Source organism: Heterodontus francisci, chromosome 1 (assembly GCF_036365525.1).
Source record: "Heterodontus francisci isolate sHetFra1 chromosome 1, sHetFra1.hap1, whole genome shotgun sequence".
In the NCBI taxonomy this organism is placed as follows: domain Eukaryota; kingdom Metazoa; phylum Chordata; class Chondrichthyes; order Heterodontiformes; family Heterodontidae; genus Heterodontus; species Heterodontus francisci.
In genome coordinates, this window is record NC_090371.1 from 199,783,438 (window position 1) to 199,803,553 (window position 20,116).

Sequence of the window (20,116 nt, forward strand, 5' to 3'; positions counted from 1 at the left end):
CATTGCCGGTTAGATGCCAGTGTTGTAGCTGTACTGGAACAGCTTGGCTAGGGGCGCGGCAAGTTCTGGAGCACAGGTCTTCAGTACTATTGCCGGAATATTGTCAGGGCCCATAGCCTTTGCAGTATCCAGTGCCTATCGTGCGGAGTGAATCGAATTGGCTGAAGTTGTTAATGTCTTGTGCAGGCTTCGATCAGCATACTCTTTCTGCAGGCTTTGCACCTCTTTCCTCTCGCGGGACAAGTTTTGTAATGAGGATATGCACCACCGCAATGATTGCATGTTCGAACTTGAGGTGATCATAATCTCTGTCTTGGTTTTCCTCGACGTGCCCCAGATTTTTCTCTGGGTTTCCTCTGTGCCCTTGTGTTTAGTATGTTTCTCTCTCTGGTGAACCTTTCCTCTTCTTGGCATTCAAGGATTCGGTCAACGATCCTGAGCTGGCCTCGGGGATTCTCATGTTTTTTTGCCTCCTTCCCTTCTAAAGCTTAGTCTTGTCTTTCTCTGGCTTCCAGCATTCTGCCAATATCGAGTAACCTTTGCAAGTTTGACAATTCTCCCTCCCCTTCTTAGTCTTGGTGATTGGCAGGTCATAATGATCTGGGATATGATTCCTTTGTCCATGTCTGTGAAGTTGTAATTCTAATTCAGATTTCTGAGTCGCGTCGCACAGTGGTCAGGGATCTCGCACTTCGCTTGTTTTACTTGCCTGAAGACATAAAATTTCATAATGAGGATTTGGCCTCGATTTGAAAATATCGTGTAAGAGCATTATTCGCTGCATCATAATCAGTCTGTTCTGGTGTCTGAGTGTATCGAAGATATTGTCGACTTTTGGACCAGCATAGTGTAGGAGTAATGCTCTCTGTGGTATATTGATGTCTGGTGCCATTATTGCATGTTCAAATTTGACTAGCCATTTGCTTCCAGTGTGACCCTGGGTTGCCATCCGTCTCTAAAAGCTGGAAAGAATGGCAATTGTTGTGCGTACATGTTTTTAAAAAATATCTGGTATCCTCATTGCAAGTCTTTTATGTTCCTGAGTTGTCTGTGTGGTTTGCCGCCTTGTAACCCCTTTTTACTTAACATGGCTAGTGTGTTCAGGTTTGCACCCCTTTTTAATAATTTATGGGTGTATCACGTTTATCTTATTTCTGCATACCTGCAAAACATTTTTGTTTCTATTCCGGCCCAGGTTTTCTCTCCTGATCCTGTCCTGGTTTTCTCTCTTTTTGTTTCACAGAAGAATGCCATTTGGCCCATCGTTTCTCCACCAGCTCTCTGAAAAAGCAGTTTGCCTAGTGCCAGACCCCAGGCTTCTCCCTGTAGCCCTGCACATTCTTCTTTTTCAGATAACAATCCAATTCCCTCTTAACTGCCTCAATTGAACCTGCTTCCACCATGCTCTCGCAGTGCATTCCAGATCCTAACCACTTTCTGCGTGAAAAAGTTTTACCCTCATGTTGCTAATGCTTCTTTTGCCAATTACCTTAAATCTGTGCTCTCTTGTTCTTGATCCCTTCACCAATGGGAACAGTTTTTCTCTATTTATCCTGTGCCGATCCCTCATGATTTTGAATACCTTTATCAAATCTCCTCTTAACCTTCTCTTCTTAGAAAACCGACCCAACTTCTCCAATCTATTCACATGACTTAAGTTCCTCATCCCTCGAACCATTCTCATGAATATTTTTCTGCACTGTCTCCAATGCCTGCACTTCTTTACTAACCTTCTGCGCTTCGTCTTTTTTCTTTTATTTCTCTTTTTTTTTATACTCCTCGTTGCCAGAAATTGTAGTGTTGTGCTGGGTTCTTGAGTCTTTAAATGACAACCGCAGGCTTTATATTTGGATTCAACATAAACACTATTTATTGTCTGTCGTATTTTCATTGCATGATCAGAGCTACAGGTCTTTTCTCTCTTTGATGTGTACCTCAAAAAATGGTGTATCCTTTTTTATCTATCTACAGTTTAAGGGTAAAGTCACCACTACACTAGATTACACTGCATCTGAATCCTATTCTGTCACTAGTATGAATTTATCTCCACCTAGTGGTTTTGGAGTATAGCAGGGGTTGGCAGAATATACAACATTTTAGAATGAGAGGCCAACCAACCATTGCAACGCAGAAGGAGGCTTTTTGGTCTATTGCGCCTGCACTAGTGCTAACTCTTTTTAACTGGAACTACCTGTGCTATTCTCACTTCCCTCCCTTTTATCTTTTAAAATTAATTTTCAAATGTCTAGCCATTTCCATTTAAATCTTTCAATAGCTGCTTTATAGTCCATGTCCAAATAACACTCCGTTGAAAAAGAATTCTACCCACCCATATTTCTTGAACCTACATGCTCTTCTTACTGGTGGAAACATTTTTCAACGTTACTCACTGCTTCTCCCCCACTCGTCTCTCCGCTTCCTCCCCTGTGCTTTGCTGGCCGCTCCGTCCCCACTTCTGCTCCCCGCTCCGTCCCGCGCTCAGTCTCCCTCCCCTGCCTATTCTGTCTCTGTCTCTCCCCTTCCGACAGTCTGTCCTGTGGTGAGGCGGGGGCGAGTGGCCCACAGGTAGGTGGGGGAGAGAAGTGGTTACACTACGGGATGACGTTTTCGTGCACTTATGCGAATTAGTCCTGACAAGCCTGGTGCTGACCTAGGCTGCGCATGCGCAGCACCATACTGACAGCAAGAGTCTATTCTGTGTTTGTGCGAAGCTGGGAGCGCTCTGACGACGACATGCTAGGCTGCGTTGTCAAGCGGCATTTTGTTTCCTCTATAGATACCTGATGTAACAGAGAACAAAACCCTTGTGATTTGGACCTGATGTTGGTGTCTTTTGCACGTATCCTGCAATCTCTCCAAAGGCAGACCAAGTTAAACTAGGCAGGGAGAAACTTGGTTCAAATAATTAAACTGCTTTAATCCACAGTAAGATGATGTACAGAGCAATAGATTGAATCAGTTTTGCTTAATTCACTTATTGCAATTCATTATTGTGTAATGACTGAAAAATAATGAAGGTGTAAAGCTTATTTCAGATTCCAGCATTTGCAGTATTTTGCTTATGTAAATATGCAACACTATCCCACTTTGGCAGGTCCCCTTACTTAAACAGAATTACCACTCTGCATTCTGTCCCACAGTTTATAGGGCAGAACCTCCATTTGCTGTGGTCTCCTGATTTGTGCAGTGTACTTCTTCCAAAAGCCAAACTGCATTCATCTTTATCATATTCTGCTTTAACCCTGACTGTTCAGTTCGGAAAAGATAAAGAAATCTTCCACCACAAGGAATGGGAAGGTGCTTTATTAGTTGCAGCAACAAGCCATCAGAATTATTTAATTCTTAAAGCCTGTGGGGAAAGCCAACTTCTAATATAGCATATTCAGCACTTTCCATCTGATTTTTTTTTTAGGTTTGCATCTCATCCTGCATTCGTTCTCTTTGTGCTGTTCAACACTGCCCTGTTTTGCCTGTTTCTGTTTAGGTTTCGGACATGGTTTACCCCCATTATCTAGCACCATAGCCTAGCATAAGTAACCCTGCTCTCAGAGGCACTAAAAGGAGCAGTAGTGAGGGAGTATGAACACCTTTTTTAATTTGCCTAACCACTCTGCACCCCCCGCCCCCCCCAACTCTCAGGATAGAGATTTATTTTTAACTAGCTTGGGTAACTTATTGAGACGTGATTTAATGTTTTCATACAGTACAGCTTTGAAATGTCAGGAGATTTTGGTAAAATGCAATTTTATCTACTTTCGATAGGCTGGTTTACATTTGAAAAATTTGGCTTTGCGGTATCCTATGAAAGGATCATTCACTGATCTTTGTACTTGCTTTTTTTTAGGAAATGTGATTCTCCTGCTTATACTTGCTATACTGGTGCCAATTGAACTAGAAACCCTGGTGATCTACTTTATTCTTGGAGTCCTGACAGTGGAGCTTTTCTTTTCTTCAATGTGCCTAATCATTTACACAGGTGAGGGGAGAGAAAAGAGGCCAGTATTCCCTGCTGTGTACTTACAAAGTGGCAGCTATAATAGATTTAACACATCTGTATTTACACTTGAACAGTTTCCCACCATCTTTTAAACTACTTTCATTTTTGTTTTTTTAATTAAAGCTGCTGATGGGGGGCATTTATTTTTGGGAATTACACATTTAGCAAAATATTAATAATCCATAAACCAGTTTATAAAGAGTGGTTTAATTTTGCTAAACATGTTGCACAGAGGACCATCTCCTGCTCCTCCCCACATCCAGGTTTTAGGTTAAAGAGAATGACTAGTCTTAACAGTTGTTGCTACATGAAAAACAAAGGCATCCTAGGATCACTGGAAACTATCTGAATACCCAGAAAATAATGAATTAGCCACAGAACTTACATCTTGGTACTTGTTCTAAATTGCAGTTATACATTTTTAAAAAACTAGAAAATTAGAATACTTTCATCTGCTAAATGGTGTATTTACCAGCAATATCTTGATGCCATTTTATAACTTTCCTCAAATACAATTCTGAAGTTTCTTATGGAATTTATTTTGTGAATCTTTCACAACTTTGTTTATTTCTTGCCCCTTTTCAGGAATTTATTTCAAAGTTCTAAAAATGTTAACTTCAAGTACTCATTTTTTAAACTTACAGTCATAGAATTAACCACTTCCTCTAATTCCTGTAATATACTGGTGTTAGCATTGATTTAAAATGAGCAGTGGCTTGTCTACAAAATATTAACTCTCAGCAGTTCTTTACTAATAGGGTTTTAAAATTTAGTGACAAGTTTTTTTTTCTGAAGTGGCTTTCTTTGAGGAGAAATATAATGCAACAGAGTAACATTGTTCTTTTTGCATTGGGTATAGGGTGGGAAGGAGGCCTTAAATCTCATTTCTCTTGGAAATGTCTGAATTGTGCCATCTCGCATGGCCTCGCCCATCATAACAATCACAAAAATCAGGCCATCTCTGATCACGTCCTAGCATTTTTCTACCAGCATCCCCCTTCCATGTCCCAATCCTACCTCCTGCATCAGTCCCTTGGAAAAAAAAGACTGTCCTTTTAGAATATTTCGCTTTCAAAATCCCAGTTGATCAGTCTTTGGCCCTTCATACACCATGACATTTCAGAGGCTACTGATCTGCTGAACCACATCCTCACCTCCATCTTTTGAATCCCTCATTCCCAATAAAATCATTACTCTCTTTCTTTCTCTCTCTCACCTTGACCATTTCCCCCTAATATGGCCCTCATCTCTACTCCCTTAAATCCAAGGGACACAAATTTGAACAGATGGTGGACAACTAATTTAGCCATACACTGCCAGAGCTGGCTGGACCAGGTAAAATATTATTGGGTCCTTCTCCCATCTATTGAACTGCTCAGTATTCCAGGATTATCCTTTCCTTGTCCCTTCCAATACTAAGTGCAAGGAGCTCATGGATGTCTTCCGTCACCAAGATTGAGACCATCTAATTAGCTGCCTCTGCTGTTTCCCTCTCTTACCGCTAGCTCACTGGAGCAAAAGTATCCCCCACCAGAGCCCTGAGCTCGCATGTTTTCTCCTATTTCCCCTCATGCTCTCTCCGGGCTCATCATGTCACGCCATCTTGCTTTGTTGAATGATGATTTTCTTTAATCCACTGACTGGAGATCTGAATTTATATTTTTTTGAAGAAATTTTTTTTAAAATGACTTTGGTGACTTGGGATACAGGTTTTCTTGTGTTTTTTTTTTAGTGCTCAAGTGCTAAATTGTCCACGTTTGAAGCCACTACCTTCCCAGAACAGAGTGCAATAACTTGGGCCAGGTATCTGTCGAAGAGTTGAGGAATGTAGCTGGGCAATTAGAGACTACTATCCATTCAAAAACTAGGAAGCCTTAAATCCTAAAACTTGTGGCCAACCATTTTAAAATTGACACTGAAGAACCAGAGACAGGCGTGGAATCTGAAACAGACAAAGTTATATTACCTAAGGTATAACGTGAAAAGAGAAGACTAGAATTAGAATTCCAGGAGAAAGAGCAGAGAGTGTTCAGTAAAGGGAGAAAGAGAGGAGAGAGAATTCCAGGAAAGGGAAAAAGCGAGGAAAGGGAAGAACAAACTTTCCAAAGGAGGTTAAGACAGCTCGAACTGAATAGGAAAGACCCAATGTACCCAGTGAAGGCACTGCTGGTGAGGGAGTTACCCCTAGCTCAGGACCAGGTAAGTTCTTCCAGTTCATCCCAAAGTTTAATGAGGGGTATGCGGAAGCATTTTCCGTCTCTTGAAAAGCTTGCAAAACACCTGAAGTGGCCGTCAGAGAGCTGGACACTGTTGCAAAGCAAAGGAAAACCCATTAGGTTTATTCAGTGTTGCCTGATTAGAGTTGATCAGACTATGAAATGACAAAAAATGCTATTCTGGGCGCATATGAGCTAGTACTGGAGGCATACCGCCAAAAGTTCCGAATCCTCCAAAAGCAGCATGAACAAACTTAACTCCAGTATGAGAATTAAGCAGCTTACTTTTGACCAGTGAGTACAGACACTTAAGATAGAGTCCACCCACCCATGAAAACCTCAAGTGATTTTCCTCGAAGTTCAAAAACTCGCTTCCTCTTTCAGAAGAAACCAAGTGGAGGAACAAAATGTTCCAAGAGCCAGGCATGCAGCAATACTGGCTGATGATTATACACTTATTCACAAGCCCTTTCCCCAAGGGAAACCCTTCCCTAGTCACCTCCAAAAACCTGAAAAGGATAGAAGGTGGGAGGGTGATAGGAGGATAAACAGCCATGGGTGAGAAGGGAGAACTGGAAAAACAGGGGGCCCTCCTCAGGCCAAAAAGGAAGGTGCTGAGAACAGGAGTGACGCCCAAAAGCCTTTGAGCCAGACCAGTGCAGGAAAAGGGGCCCTGATGGAAAGCACAGCAGACCAGGCTGTGGCTTTAACTGTGGCGGTAAAAACCCAGTACATCATCTGCTGAGAGTGCGGGAAAACTTAAAATCCCTGAGAGTTACCAGGATTTTGTTTCCAGAAGAAAGGTGACCCCCATACCCCTCGAGTGAGACGAGTAAGCCCATAGTCATACTTAGGGATATAGGGGCCACCCAGTCCCTTCTGCTTGGAAAGGCAGAGAGTGCATTGAATGCTAGAGTGCTAGTAAACTGTATCAGAGGAAAGTATATGCCCATACCTTTATACCGGGTGCACCTGGAGTTCGACCTTGTTTCAGGACTGCTAACTATGTGCCTTGTCCCTAGTTTACCTGTGGTCGGGGTCGACCTACTCCTGGGTAGTAATCTGGTTCGGCCAAAGGTGGTAGCTTCCCCAGTGGTTTTCGAGAGACTGAAAGAGGTCAGGGAGACAGCTTGCAAGAAAAGGTCCCTGGCATTTTTTCTGACTCTGTTGACCCGGTCCATGGCCAGACAAGCTCCGTCAGAGGAGGCTGAACTGGCACTGTACACAGATGACCCTACTGTCTGGTTATCAGAAACCACCTTTGGGAAGTTAGAGGACGCAAAGGGTAGGTTAAGCAGGTCGTCCTTGGTTGAGGCTCAGCAAGCCGACCCAGGGTTAAAAAAGTTAGCACAGACTGCCCAAACTGAAGCTGAAGTAGAGGAAGTCCCAGAGTGCTACTATTTAAAGAATGAGGTGCTGATGAGGAAGTGGCGACCTCCTCACAGACCTGCAGACAAAGAGTGGACAGTGATTCACCAGATAGTGGTGCCACCAAGGTACCGTAGTGAAATATCAAATAGCCCATAAGATTCCAATTGGTGGACATGTCTGTATCGTGAGCAACCCAAGCCTGCATCAGACAGCATTTTCACTGGCCACAACTCCACAAGGCTGTGGTGGAGTTCTGTAAGACTTGCTACACATGCCAGGTTGTGGAGAAGCCTAAACCGGTACCCCTAATTCCCATACTGGCTTTTAGGGAGCCATTCAGCAGAGTGCTGGTAGATTGTGTGGGGCCCCTGGTGAAAACAAAAGGAGGTTACCAGTATCTTCTCACCATTATGGATGTGGCTACTTGATTTCCAGAGGCAATCCGTCTAAGAACTATCTCTGCCAAGCTAGTGATGGAGGGGCTAACCCAATTCTTCACCCAATATGAGCTGCCTGTTGAGATCTGGTCAGATCAGGGCACTAATTTTATGTCCAGTATTTTTCAAAAGGTCGTGGGTAATCTGGGCATGACCCAACTAACGTCCTCAGCCTACCACCCACAGTCACAAGGGGCTTTGGAGCGGTACCACCAGATCCTAAAGACAATGATCAGAGCATACTGCTATGAGTACCCCCGTGACTGGGACAAAGTCCCTTTGAATTAGTTTATGAACACTAGGTGAGAGGTCCTCTAAAACTGATCAGGGAGAGGTTTTTGGGAAACCAGGATGAATCTTCCCTCTTGTACTACATCTCCATGTTCCGAGAACGGCTCCCGAGAGCCTTTGCGGTGGCTCAAGAACACCTTTTTATATAAATAAAAACCTCCCAGACGGATAAGCATGCCAAGTGCAGAACATTTCAGCCTGGAGATCGTGTTCGTGCTATTGCCAATACAGGGAGAACCATAAAAAGCCTGGTTCAGTGGCCCTTGCAGAGTAATAAAGGGAATTAGCCAGATGAATTATATAATTGACACCCCAGATCGTAGGAAAAAGCAAAGGTTGTGCCACATCAATATGTTAAAACGTTATCTGAGCCGTGAAGGGGACAAATGAGCGCAGGTCTGTCAGGAAAGAGGAGGGCGAAAGGAACAGTGAGGACGAGTTAGAGGGAGGCCAAGAGGATTCCGAAATCGAACCCCCAACTGTCTGGTTAGCTAACACTGAAATGTTAGGGAAATTAGACACCGTACTCTCCCATTTAAATGCAGAACAGAGAGGAAACCTAACAAGGCTGCTCACAGTGTTTAAGGAATCTTCAGGGACATACCAGGGTGCACAATCCTCATCCTACATGATGTGGAGGTAGGAGAGACCTCTCCCATAAAACAGAATCCCTATCACCTATGTCCCAGGAAACTGACCCAGGTTCGGAAGGAAATTCAGTATATGCTGGAGCACAAGCTGATTCAGCCCAGTCAGAGCAGTTGTAGTTCCCCAGTTGTGCTTCGGCTCAACAAGGCTCTGCATTGATTTCTTCTTTGATCTCCTTGTCTCGAGAGACAATGGGTAAGCACCTGGAGGTGGTCAGTGGTTTGTGAAGCAGCGCCTGGAGTGGCTATAAAGACCAATTCTAGAGTGACAGACTCTTCCACAGGTGCTGCAGATAAAATTGGTTGTCGGGGCTGTTACACAGTTCGCTCTTCCCTTGCGCTTCTGTCTTTTTTTCCTGCCAACTGCTAAGTCTCTTTGATTTGCCACTCTTAAGCCCCGCCTTTATGGCTGTCTGCCAGCTCTGGCGATCACTGGCAACTGACTCCCACAACTTGTGATCAATGTCACAGGACTTCATGTCGCATTTGCAGACGTCTTTAAAGCGGAGACATGGATAGCCGGTGGGTCTGATACCAGTGATGAGCTCGCTGTACAATGTGTCTTTGGGGATCCTGCCATCTTCCATGCGGCTCACATGGCCAAGTCATCTCAAGCGCCGCTGGCTTAGTAGGATGTATATGCTGGGGGTGTTGGCCGCCTCGAGGACTTCTGTGTTGGAGATATGGTCCTGCCACCTGATGCCAAGGATTTTCCGGAGGCAGCGAAGAAGGAATGAATTGAGACGTCGCTCTTGGCTGACATACGTTGTCCATGCCTCGCTGCCGTAGAGCAAGGTACTGAGGACACATGCTTGATACACTCGGACTTTTGTGTTTCGTGCCAGTGCGCCATTTTCCCACACTCTCTCTTGGCCAGTCTGGAAATAGCAGCGGATGCCTTTCCCATGCGCTTGTTGATTTCTGCATCGAGAGACAGGTTACTGGTGATAGTTGAGCCTAGGTAGGTGAGCTCTTGAACCACTTCCAGAGCGTGGTCGCCAATATTGATGGAGCATTTCTGACGTCCTGTCCCATGTTTCTTGATTATATTTATTACTGCATTAATTACAGAAAGATTAATGCAGTGACCAGAGCTGATTCCTACCAAATTCCCTGCCTGGAAGACTTTATAGATAGAGTAGGAAACACCACCTGCATAACCAAAATAGACTTGTTAAAAGGATACTGGCAGGTTCCCTTAATCACCTGACCTAAAGAAATCTTGGCTTTTGTCACCCCAGACAGCTTATTCCAGTGCTGGGTGATGCCCTTTGGATTAAGAAATGTCCCCGCTACCTTCCAAAGGCTGATGAACCAGGTAATGGCTGGCCTACCCAACTGTATAGTGTACCTGCATGATCTGTTAGTGTACAGTGACACCTGGGGGGCCATCTAGACCAGTTAGAAGCCCTCTTCCGAAGGTTACAGTTGGCTGACCTCGTGGTAGATCTTGCAAAGAGTGAGTTCACGAAAGCTTAAGTAACCTACCTAGGGCATATTGTGGGTCATGGGCGAGTGTTAATCAGAGAAGCAAAGGTACAGGCGCTGATGCATTTCCCCATCCCCACGACCAAACGGGAAATAATGCGATTTTTTATTTTTTGGGATGATTAGGTTTTACCGTAAGTTTTTCCCAAACTTCAGCGCTATAACCGCCCCGCTGACAAACTTATTGCAGAAAATGGCAAAGGTAGTGTGGTCGGAGAGGTGCCAAACAGCTTTTGAGAGGCTGAAAGCCATCTTAACCAATGAAACCGGTGTTGGCAGCTCCAAACCTTTAACACCATTTAAAGTGGCAGTGGATGCTAGTGACCTCGGGGTAGGTGCCATCCTGGTCCAAGATGATGAGTTAGGCATTGGATATACCAGTTGGATATTTCTCCCAAAAAATTTAACAAACATCAACAGAGATGCTTTATGGTGGGAGAAGGAAGCCCTGGGACTGTTGCTGGCTCTCAAACATTTTGAGGTATATGTCCAAAATGGATATGAGAGATCGTAGCTCATACCGACCACAATCCTTTGACCTTTTGTAGAGAAATTCAAAACCCAGAATGCAAGACTTTTTTGTTGGAGCCTGATTCTGCAACCTTACCTAATAAAGATTATCCACATTGCAGGGAAGAACAATGTGACAGCTGACGTTTTATCTAGGGTTTAACTCCGCACAGAACCATCCTTGATTTTTTAAAAAACGGAACCAGAGCATGGCTGTGACAGTGAGACTGCGTGTACATGTGCATAGTTTCTTTTTAATTTGTGACCTCGTAATGAAATGTGACGCCGGGAACATTTCATTTTCACATGGTGGGGAGGTGTCACGCCAGCTTGCTTTGTTAAATGATTTTCTTTAATCCACTGACTGGAGATCTGAATGTATTTTAAAATAACTTTGCTGGCAGCTTAGGATGGCCACCTAATTTGTAACATTGTATCCTACATTGTAAGGCCTGTGAGGGAGATGAAATATCTGCTCATAACCCAGCAAAAACCAAGCCCAGGAAGTTTAAGAGGACTACCTGTTACTTTTAGCAAGCAGAGAAATACTGCTAACTGCTATGTTTGAATCCGAGTGACGGTCATGTGACAAGCCCCTCCCCATCTGTGTTTTTTGTATTTCTCTGCAGCAGAAGAAGCAGCTTCTGGACTCTGACACGTGCAGACCCAAAATGGGAGTCTGTCTCTTTTTTTTTTCTTCTACCCACCCCTTTCCTCCCCATTCCAGCTTCAAATCCTGCTTGTTGACTGACCACCTTTGCATTCTCCAGCTACAGTCAGAAACCCCAAATCATCTGCATTGCTGTCTCCAAGAGACCCACCAAACCAGTCATCTACCTCTTCAAACTAAAAGCCTCAGGACCACCGAATTCAGCTAGAAGCCAGCTGAATCGCCAAACTCCACAGACTGTAAACCCTTTTCTTATATGGACTCTAACTCAACCAATCTACCTTTCCCCACTCTGTGTAACCTATTTGTGTGTGTGTGTGTGTGAAAGTTGACGTGTAATGTATTGTTTTCAGTAGTTTGGTTTGGGTACAATAAAATTAACCTTTCTTTGTTAAGCTCAAGAAAACCTGTCTGATTCTTGTTATCATAGCAATCGAAGCAAGTAAGTAATCGAACACCTACTGAATTGGCCAGTACATCCACTTTAAGAAAGAATTAAACTGTTGTGGTCAAATAAGAAGATGGAAAAGAAAAAAGCCCTTCAAGCTCCTCCTCACATTGTCCATGATGCCCACCTCCTGCGCCCCCCAACCCTATTCGTACTGAACTGCTGACCACCTGTTCTCTTCCTGGGCCCCATGTTAGCTGATATTGTTAATGGTTCTGTATCGCTCGCTTACAAATCTACCATCATTACCCCTCAAAAAAAACCTTGACCCCACTGTCCTTGCAAACTACCACCCATCTCCAATTCTTTTTTTTTTCTTTTTTCTGCTCAAGTCCTTGGATTTGGGAGGCAACCACAAATTCATGTTTGAATCCTTCCAATCAGGTTTCCACCCTGTCACAGTACTGAAACCGCTCTTATCAAAGTCAGAAATGCCATCATAAATGACTGAAAAAGTAAACTATACCTCCCTAATCCTTTTCAACCTGTCTGCAGTCTTTGACGCGGTTGACCACACCATCTCCTTGCAACTGCTCTCCACTGTCATCCAGCTGGGTGTGACTGCACTTGTTTGGCTCCATTCTTTTGTAACCAATTGTAGCCACTTGCAATGGCTTCTCTTCCCATCCCTGCACCATTACCTCCGATGGCCCGCTCCTATTTCTCATCTACATGATGCTCCTCGGTGACACCAGTTTCCACTTGTATGCTGACTCCCAGCACTACCTCACCTCCAGCACTTTATCAGACTGCTTATCTGACATCCAGTATGGGATGAGCAGGAATTTCCTCCAATTAAATATTAGGAGGACCGAAGCCGCCGTTTTCAGTCCTCACTCCAAACTCTGTTTGCATTTCACCAACTCCATCCTGCTCCCTGAAAACTGTTTGAAGCTGAACAAGACTGTTAGCAAACTTGGTGTCATACTTGACCTGTAGGTGAGCTTCTGACCACAAATCCGTGCCATCATTAAGACTGCCTATTCCCATCGCCTGACTTTGCTCCTGCCTCAACTCATCTGCTGCTGAAACCATCACTCATGCCTTTGTTACATCGAGACTGGACTATTCCAATGCACTCCTGGCTGGCCTCCCACATTTTACCCTCTGTAAACCTGAAGCCATCTAAAACTGTTCTGCCTGTGTCTTGATTCACACTGAGTACTGTTCACCCATCACCCCCTGTTCTTGCAGACATACCTTGGCTCCCAGTCAAGCAATGTCTTTTTTTTTATTGTAAATTCCTCATCTGTTTTTCAAGCCCCTCCCTATCTCTATAATCTCCTCCAGCCCAACAACTCTCATATATATCTGCACTCTTCTATTTATGGCCTCTTGAGCATTTTAATCGCTCCACCATTGGTGGCCATACCTTTAGCTCTCAAAGCCCTAAGCTCTAGAATTCCCTCTCTACCCCCTTTCCTCCTTTTTTAAGATGCTGCTTGAAAACCTACCTCTTTTGACCAAGGTTTTGCCATCTGCCCTAATACCGCCATATATGACCGTGTCAAACTTTGCTTTCTAACACTCCTGTGAACTGCCTTGGGCCATTTTATTACATTAAAGGCACTATATAAATACAAGTCGTCATTGTCAACGACTGATAGTAGCTGTGATGGGTTTTTTCCTGTTCGGAGTCATTTTATTTGTCATGGCTTTATTTTTAGTTTGGAGATGAGAAAATAGACTAGAAGCTGTATGTAATCACTAAATAGCATCCATAAGCCACTTATCAATTCTGTTTAATTCGATTCATGTTTAGAGATTTGGAATTTCACACTTCTTTTAGTATAAATTTTGAGGTAGTTATATGAAATAGAATACACTGGTCTTTGAGTTTAAAATAAACTTTTCAGGAAGTGGATAGATTAAACCCATCTAGACACAAAGCCCCACACGCTGCATTAAAACCTGTTGGAAACTAATTTTTATTTGCTTTCTATCGTATTATTCAAAGAACAAAGTACTCTGCGTTTTGTTCTAGTTGTAATCCTGTTAGGTTGCAGTACTGAAGGGCTTGATTCATTTTGAGAGCTACATAGGGCTGAGTTTTACGCCACCCCAGTGGGTTGGATGGTGGTGTGGGGGCGGCGTAAAATTGAGTGGGAGGCTCCGGGAGGCCTATCCACCCCACTTCCGCCTCCAGCCAAGTTTATGGCATTGGGCGGGGGGTGAGAAACTGCCAGCCTGAGGCCAATCAAGGCCCTTAAGTGGCCACTTAAGAGCCCTTTCCCGCCTCCACAGGTATTTTCCCTATGGCAAGCAGGCATGCTGGGGACGTGAAAGGCCGCCCAGCGATAACTGCCAGCATTTCCGCACCTGGGGGGGGACGTGTATGGCAGACAGGCACAGGGTGCCCGATTGAGGCCCCCCCCCCCCCCAAACAACCACTCCAGCCTCAGCAGGGAAGGACCGAACCCCTTGGTGAGGCAACCCCAACTTACCTTCCCTCCATGCTCCCTGGCGTTGGCTGGGCTGCAGTCCCAGCAGCGGCCACCGCTCCCAGTGGTGCTGCTGGGGCTAAGAGCTGCCAGCCTGCTGATTGGCCGTCAACTCACTGAGGCGGGACATCCTCCTTCAAGTGCGTGGACGTCCCGTCTCAGAACAATTAAAGCCCGGGGACCCGTAGAATGCGGGACGGATCCACGTCGGTGGCGAATTCCCATCCGCCTAAGGTAAAATTCAGCCCATAGATTCAAATATGAAGAACTAGGGACCTCAGCAAAAGTTTCTGAAGTGGGTCACTGTAAAATAGCTGACAAACTAGGATGAAGGAGTGTACAGAAAAATATTTTACTGATTCTTGGCAGTCTTCCACCAAAGATGCTTCTACTACAAGTTCACCCTCACTTGAGTCCTGTGGAGCTCTAGTTCTAAACCAGAACAGATCTGAATCTAATTCTATTGATTTTCATTCTTTTTTAAATGCAACTTTATGTAGCTCTAGACAATTAATCCAATCTAAGATCTCTGCCTTGAGTGTCTACTAACTTTTTCAATTTATTTGATTACTAGTGTTTTACTTTTTAAAGAGAAATTTAGCGAAGGTCACATCTGCACTTAAATGATGCTGTGCATATTTTTCTGACTGGTGTGTCCAAAATAAAGATAGTGGCTTTTGTATTAAGTTCTGCATCTATATAAAATTCTGGAACCAGTAAAGGAAAAATACTTTGGGTTGGCTTGCCAGCTACTGGTAGCTGTTAGAACCCATATAGTTAAATTAATCATTGATTCGTGATATTTGCATAAACTTTATGCTAGGAGTAATTCTAGCTGTACAGCAGTTATTTTGTATCTGAAATGTGATGTCTGCCCTGGAGTCCAAATGGGCCACCTAGGAGTGACCTTGGTGGTCTGGATTACTTTACAACTTGCCCTTTTTGAAGCTTGTGGTTCACTGCAAGGATTTTTTTTAATAATGTTTTATTTATTAACTCTATGATTGTCCTCCTGAAACAGATGGTCTCTAGTTACATTGCTTGCAGTACTGCTCTTTTGCTCTTTTACAGGAGAGTTGTCCTCAATGTTGGTTAAGAGACTAGTAGGAAGCGTAACTCACTGGCTGTACATTTTAGCTAGTCGTTCTCAGCAGGCATCCTCCTGCAGTTGTAAAATGAAATGATAGTAGTTTAAGGCCCAAGTGTGCACAACACTCAAATCCATTCCAAACATGTTCAGTTTATTGGTGTCCAGTGACTTCAGTTTTTTTAAATGTCCATAACTTTGCAAACTTTCTCAGCTCTTAATTTAATCTGTTTATTTCACATTTTAAATTTGTATTTTTTGAGAGGTTTGGAATTAATTATTGCTCTTTGATTACCAGAGTGGCAGTGGAAGTGTTGTAATATGCCTCTCTGCCCCTGGACTAGACAGTTACACCCTCCTCTTCCACCCCTCTCCCACTTCTAGTACAGTTTTGAGGCCCACACTATAGGAAGGATATTGAGGCAATAAAAAGATATAGTGTCGATTCACTCTGATTTTTCTTTTTGTATGAGGAAACACAAGTGAAAAACAGAAGAGATTAAGGGGTGGTTTAAGGTGTTTAAAATTATGAAGAGATGAAACAGAGTAGATGGAAATAGACTCAGTAGCAGTTAAGGAGTCTAGAAAAAGGAAATATAGACCAAAAAAAATTAAATGGAAGAGAATAAAAACAGATGAAACTTTTTTCCACCGAGGGTTTGGGATGCTGTGGAACTTACTACCAGAGTTGGTTGAAGCGGCATATTTCCAATTGTAACCTGACCAGCTTAGCTCAGACTGGGTTGGTTTGGGTCAGGCACCTGAACCATACCCCAAATTGTTCAATAGGTGAAAGAAAAGAATATTGAAACAAGTCTGGCATATGAGATGGAAGACTGCTTATGCACAGGCTGGTTGGGAAAAATAGTCTTTTTCTATGTTATGATTCTACCTGTGGACTTCAGAGTACAGGATTAGCCTTGACTGATCTACAATTAAGTATCTTGCATATGCTTGACAAACTCGCACATGAATGGTCACGAGGGAGAAACAAGAGGCTGCCTCTACCAGTGAAACTTTAACTAGCATAGGCTGATGTCTACATGAGAAGATAAAATGGGGAGATGCAGCAGTAAGTCTAACTCTTCCTGTGCCCAAAATACCAACCAAGATCAACATAACAGCTAAAGCTATCGTTCTTTGGGTCAGATTTTGATTCAAGCCTTGATTTTTTTCCTTTTAGTAGAAATACTTTTGTTTCCCTTCATACCATGGTTGATTGCCTCCATAGTAATTTGTTACTTACGGATTTGGTTTTGTTTGTGGGTTATCAACTATTTTTTCCACAGAAAGGATTAGGATTTGAAAAAGAAGCATCTTGAAGTATTGCATTTAATTTAGTGAGTTCACAAATCTATCGTGCAGCTATTGTACTGGAGCTGTTGGGACAATGAGGGGATTAGTATATTAATGAGCAGTCACTGTTGTTCATAGCTATTTGGGATAAGTAGGTGATTTATTACCTTGTTTCAAATGTTTCTAGTGGGCATTCATGCTTTGAGATCAGAAGGAATTGAAACCATTCAAACATGGAATGAGGACAAATGGAGGGATTGGGGAGGGATGTCAAAGGTCCAGTTGCTCCAACCCATGGACCCTGGGGATGAAAGTAGAGTGAAACGTGATCAGGATCCGTTTCCAAAAAAAGGGCAGACCAGTAGAGAGGAGTCAATTCTTTAAGAAAGCTAGCCAAGTTTTAGTGAACACTAATCCGTTTAGCCAGCTAAAAAAGTGTGGCGTAACTTCCTTGTTACAATATCAACTCCTATTGATGAGTAATGACATTTCCATCATCTGTGAAGCCTTCTAGATTTCTCTTCATTTTTAAAGAGGTTTTTTTTTCAATTGAAAAGCATTACATTTTCTCTTGCACATCAGTTCTGTTCCGCCTCTAACTTTCCTATTTTATTTTACAGCAAAGATTATAAAATTCAATCGGAATAAACCATGTCCTGACATCCAAGAGGAAGAGCGAAGACATAGATATCCTAATGTCACCAATGTTCTGTCTGAGACTGGATTCAGGTGAATGACTCATCACTTTTAGCACCCTATAGTGATTATTGGAACTTTCATCCTTTTTTTAGTTTGCCTCCTGACAAGGTAGTAAAGTGTCTTCCTTTCCTGACAAACCAATTGCTATCTTGAGTATTATGGTTATTGCTCCAGCTCACCTGTTGAAGGTATTTATTGAACTTGGCTAGAAATTGGGGCACAAAAGGAAGAGGTAGACAACTTGCTATGCTCTTTGCAAAGAGGCTCTCTAGTGTGGAAATTCTTCCTATAGATCAGGACACTTATTAATTTAAATCTTTTCTTTATTACTGTATAAAAGCTCCACTCTTTATGGCAAACAGGAGGCCGTAAAGCATTTATTACACTCAAGGCTTTGTACATTATCATTGCTCCACTGCACTCCCTGCTCGGATTCCCATGTATAGTATCTTGATGTTTTGTTACGTGAAGGCTCTACTGGACAGTTAATAAAAATGAATGTAGTTTAGGAATGGAAATCTATTTGTGGTAGGATAAAGTTAATTGTCACGTGTGACTGCACAGTGATGCTTGCTCTTTTTGCCAAGCTCATTACCTGACTGGGACATACTTCCATGGATGTAGCTCATCCTCGAGTACCACAATCACCTTGTCATTCATTTGAGGTTTGATACAAGAGAGCAGTTATTCATGCATGAAGTCCATCCATGTGTGCCAAATTAGTACACCAAAATAGGAACTTGGTCTCTGTTCCCCTGTTAATTAGGAACAGTCATGGCCAATTTTAGCATTAGTTATGATCAGCTAGTACCTCACTAAATGAAAATTGAATTAGGAATCTTCCTGGTCTTTATGGCTCAGCTATCTTTAGATAAACTTGCTAAACCAGAGAAATGTAGCACTTTTTTTTATAAAAGCCTCTAACTTACTGAATTTGTTTTTGTGGGTTATGATGGAATATTCCATGTAATTGAGTTGCTGTAATATGTTCATGGTAGAATCATCACCGATGTGACAGAAGGTTGTGAGTTCAAGCCCCATTAGAGTCTTAAGCGCATAGTCAAGACTGACACTTCAATGGAGTACAGAGGAAGTGCTGTGCTGCTGAAGGTGCCATCTTTCAGATGAGACATTAAGCAGAGGCCCTGTCTGCCCCCTCATGGATGTAAAAGATCCCATGTTTCAGAGAAGAACAAAATATTTATCCCACAACCAACATCGCTAAAACAGATTGTGGTCATTTATCTCATTGCTGTTCGTGAGACCTTGATATGCACAAATTGGTTGCTGTTACCCTACATTGCAATAATGACTACACTTCAAAAGTACTTCATTGGCTGTAAAATGCTTTGAGATGTTCTATAATGAAATGTGCCATGTAAATGCAGCCTTTTATTTAGTGCATGTAAGTCCACATGACTCATCAAACTTGTAAAGCTGTCTTTTTTTTCCTGAAGGGATGGATCAAACTTGGAAAACCTTGTAGAAAAGCAAGCAGACCTCATTGATTACTTAAAAATGCACAATGTGCAGTTAAGTAAAAGACTGTTGACTTTAATATCCCAGCAAGTCAGAGACTGAGATTCTGAAAGAAGAGACATTAAAGATCGTGGCAAACCAAAGAATGAAGAAAGGCATAGCTTTGTGCTATAGATGAGTAATATCAGAGCTGTTGTAACTGTTTGAAAGAAATGTGAATGTGGAGTGTAACTTGGTTAAAATAACAGCTGGGTGAAGATTATCTTCAGAAGAATTTAATTTTTGTATAACCTATGGGATTACATTAGGAGAGAACATTTGCTACAAATGTTAACAACTTGTTTTACCATTTTGACAAACTTGTTCAAATCGATCATGTAGCAAAATTACCTTTGGCCTGTGCTTAAAAAAAAAGCTTTCAATTGTTAATTGCAATCTAGGACAATTTAATCTGAAGAGATTTTTCTCTTACTTTTGTAATCTTGACATTCACTTCTTTGGCATTGTTGAAGATGCAAGTATTCTTAATTTACATTTTTTTAAATCATCTTTTAAGCTATGAGGATGTATAAAATGTTCTTTAAGTTGCTTTTGAGTACTATGCTAAATATCCCAGGTTTAATTTAGACCTACTTGCTCATCACGTCAATACAAAAATGGATAGATAAACTTATGCTGGACACCCACATAGTACAGGAAGTGGCTGTCCTATAATATTTGAATTTTGTGACTTATATAAGCTGCATTAGAATTGTAAGTTAATAGTAATTGTACAATAAATTTTTTCATAACTCACCAAGTTTTTTTCAATCCCGTTACTACTTGGTAACACCTTGCCGTTTGGTAAAAATGTTGAATTCTTCCTCGTTCATTCAGCCTCCCCGGGAGAAAAAATAATTCATTTTCATCCTATCCACTTCAAAGATTTTTTGTTCTGTACGTATCCATCTTGGGAACATAGGGAAGATAGGAACAGGAGTAGGCCATTCAGCCCCTCGAGCCTGTCCTGCCATTCAATGAGATCATGGCTGATCCGCGG

General features: G+C 42.5%; 1 protein-coding gene across 2 annotated transcripts in view; it reads left to right on the top strand.

Annotated features, from left to right (window-relative positions):
• Window positions 1-19,872, top strand: part of tmem192 (transmembrane protein 192) — a 55,248-nt gene extending 35,376 nt beyond the window's left edge. Inside the window, exons 4-6 of one of the 2 annotated variants that reach the window (XM_068040036.1) lie at window positions 3,845-3,976; window positions 17,520-17,628; window positions 19,056-19,872. In XM_068040036.1, the coding sequence (XP_067896137.1) occupies window positions 3,845-3,976; window positions 17,520-17,628; window positions 19,056-19,179 (365 nt within the window). In that variant the 3' untranslated portion in view covers window positions 19,180-19,872. The remainder of the gene's footprint in view (window positions 1-3,844; window positions 3,977-17,519; window positions 17,629-19,055) is intronic. The other variant, XM_068040043.1, reaches the window with a different exon arrangement.
• The last annotated feature ends 244 nt before the right edge of the window (window positions 19,873-20,116 follow it).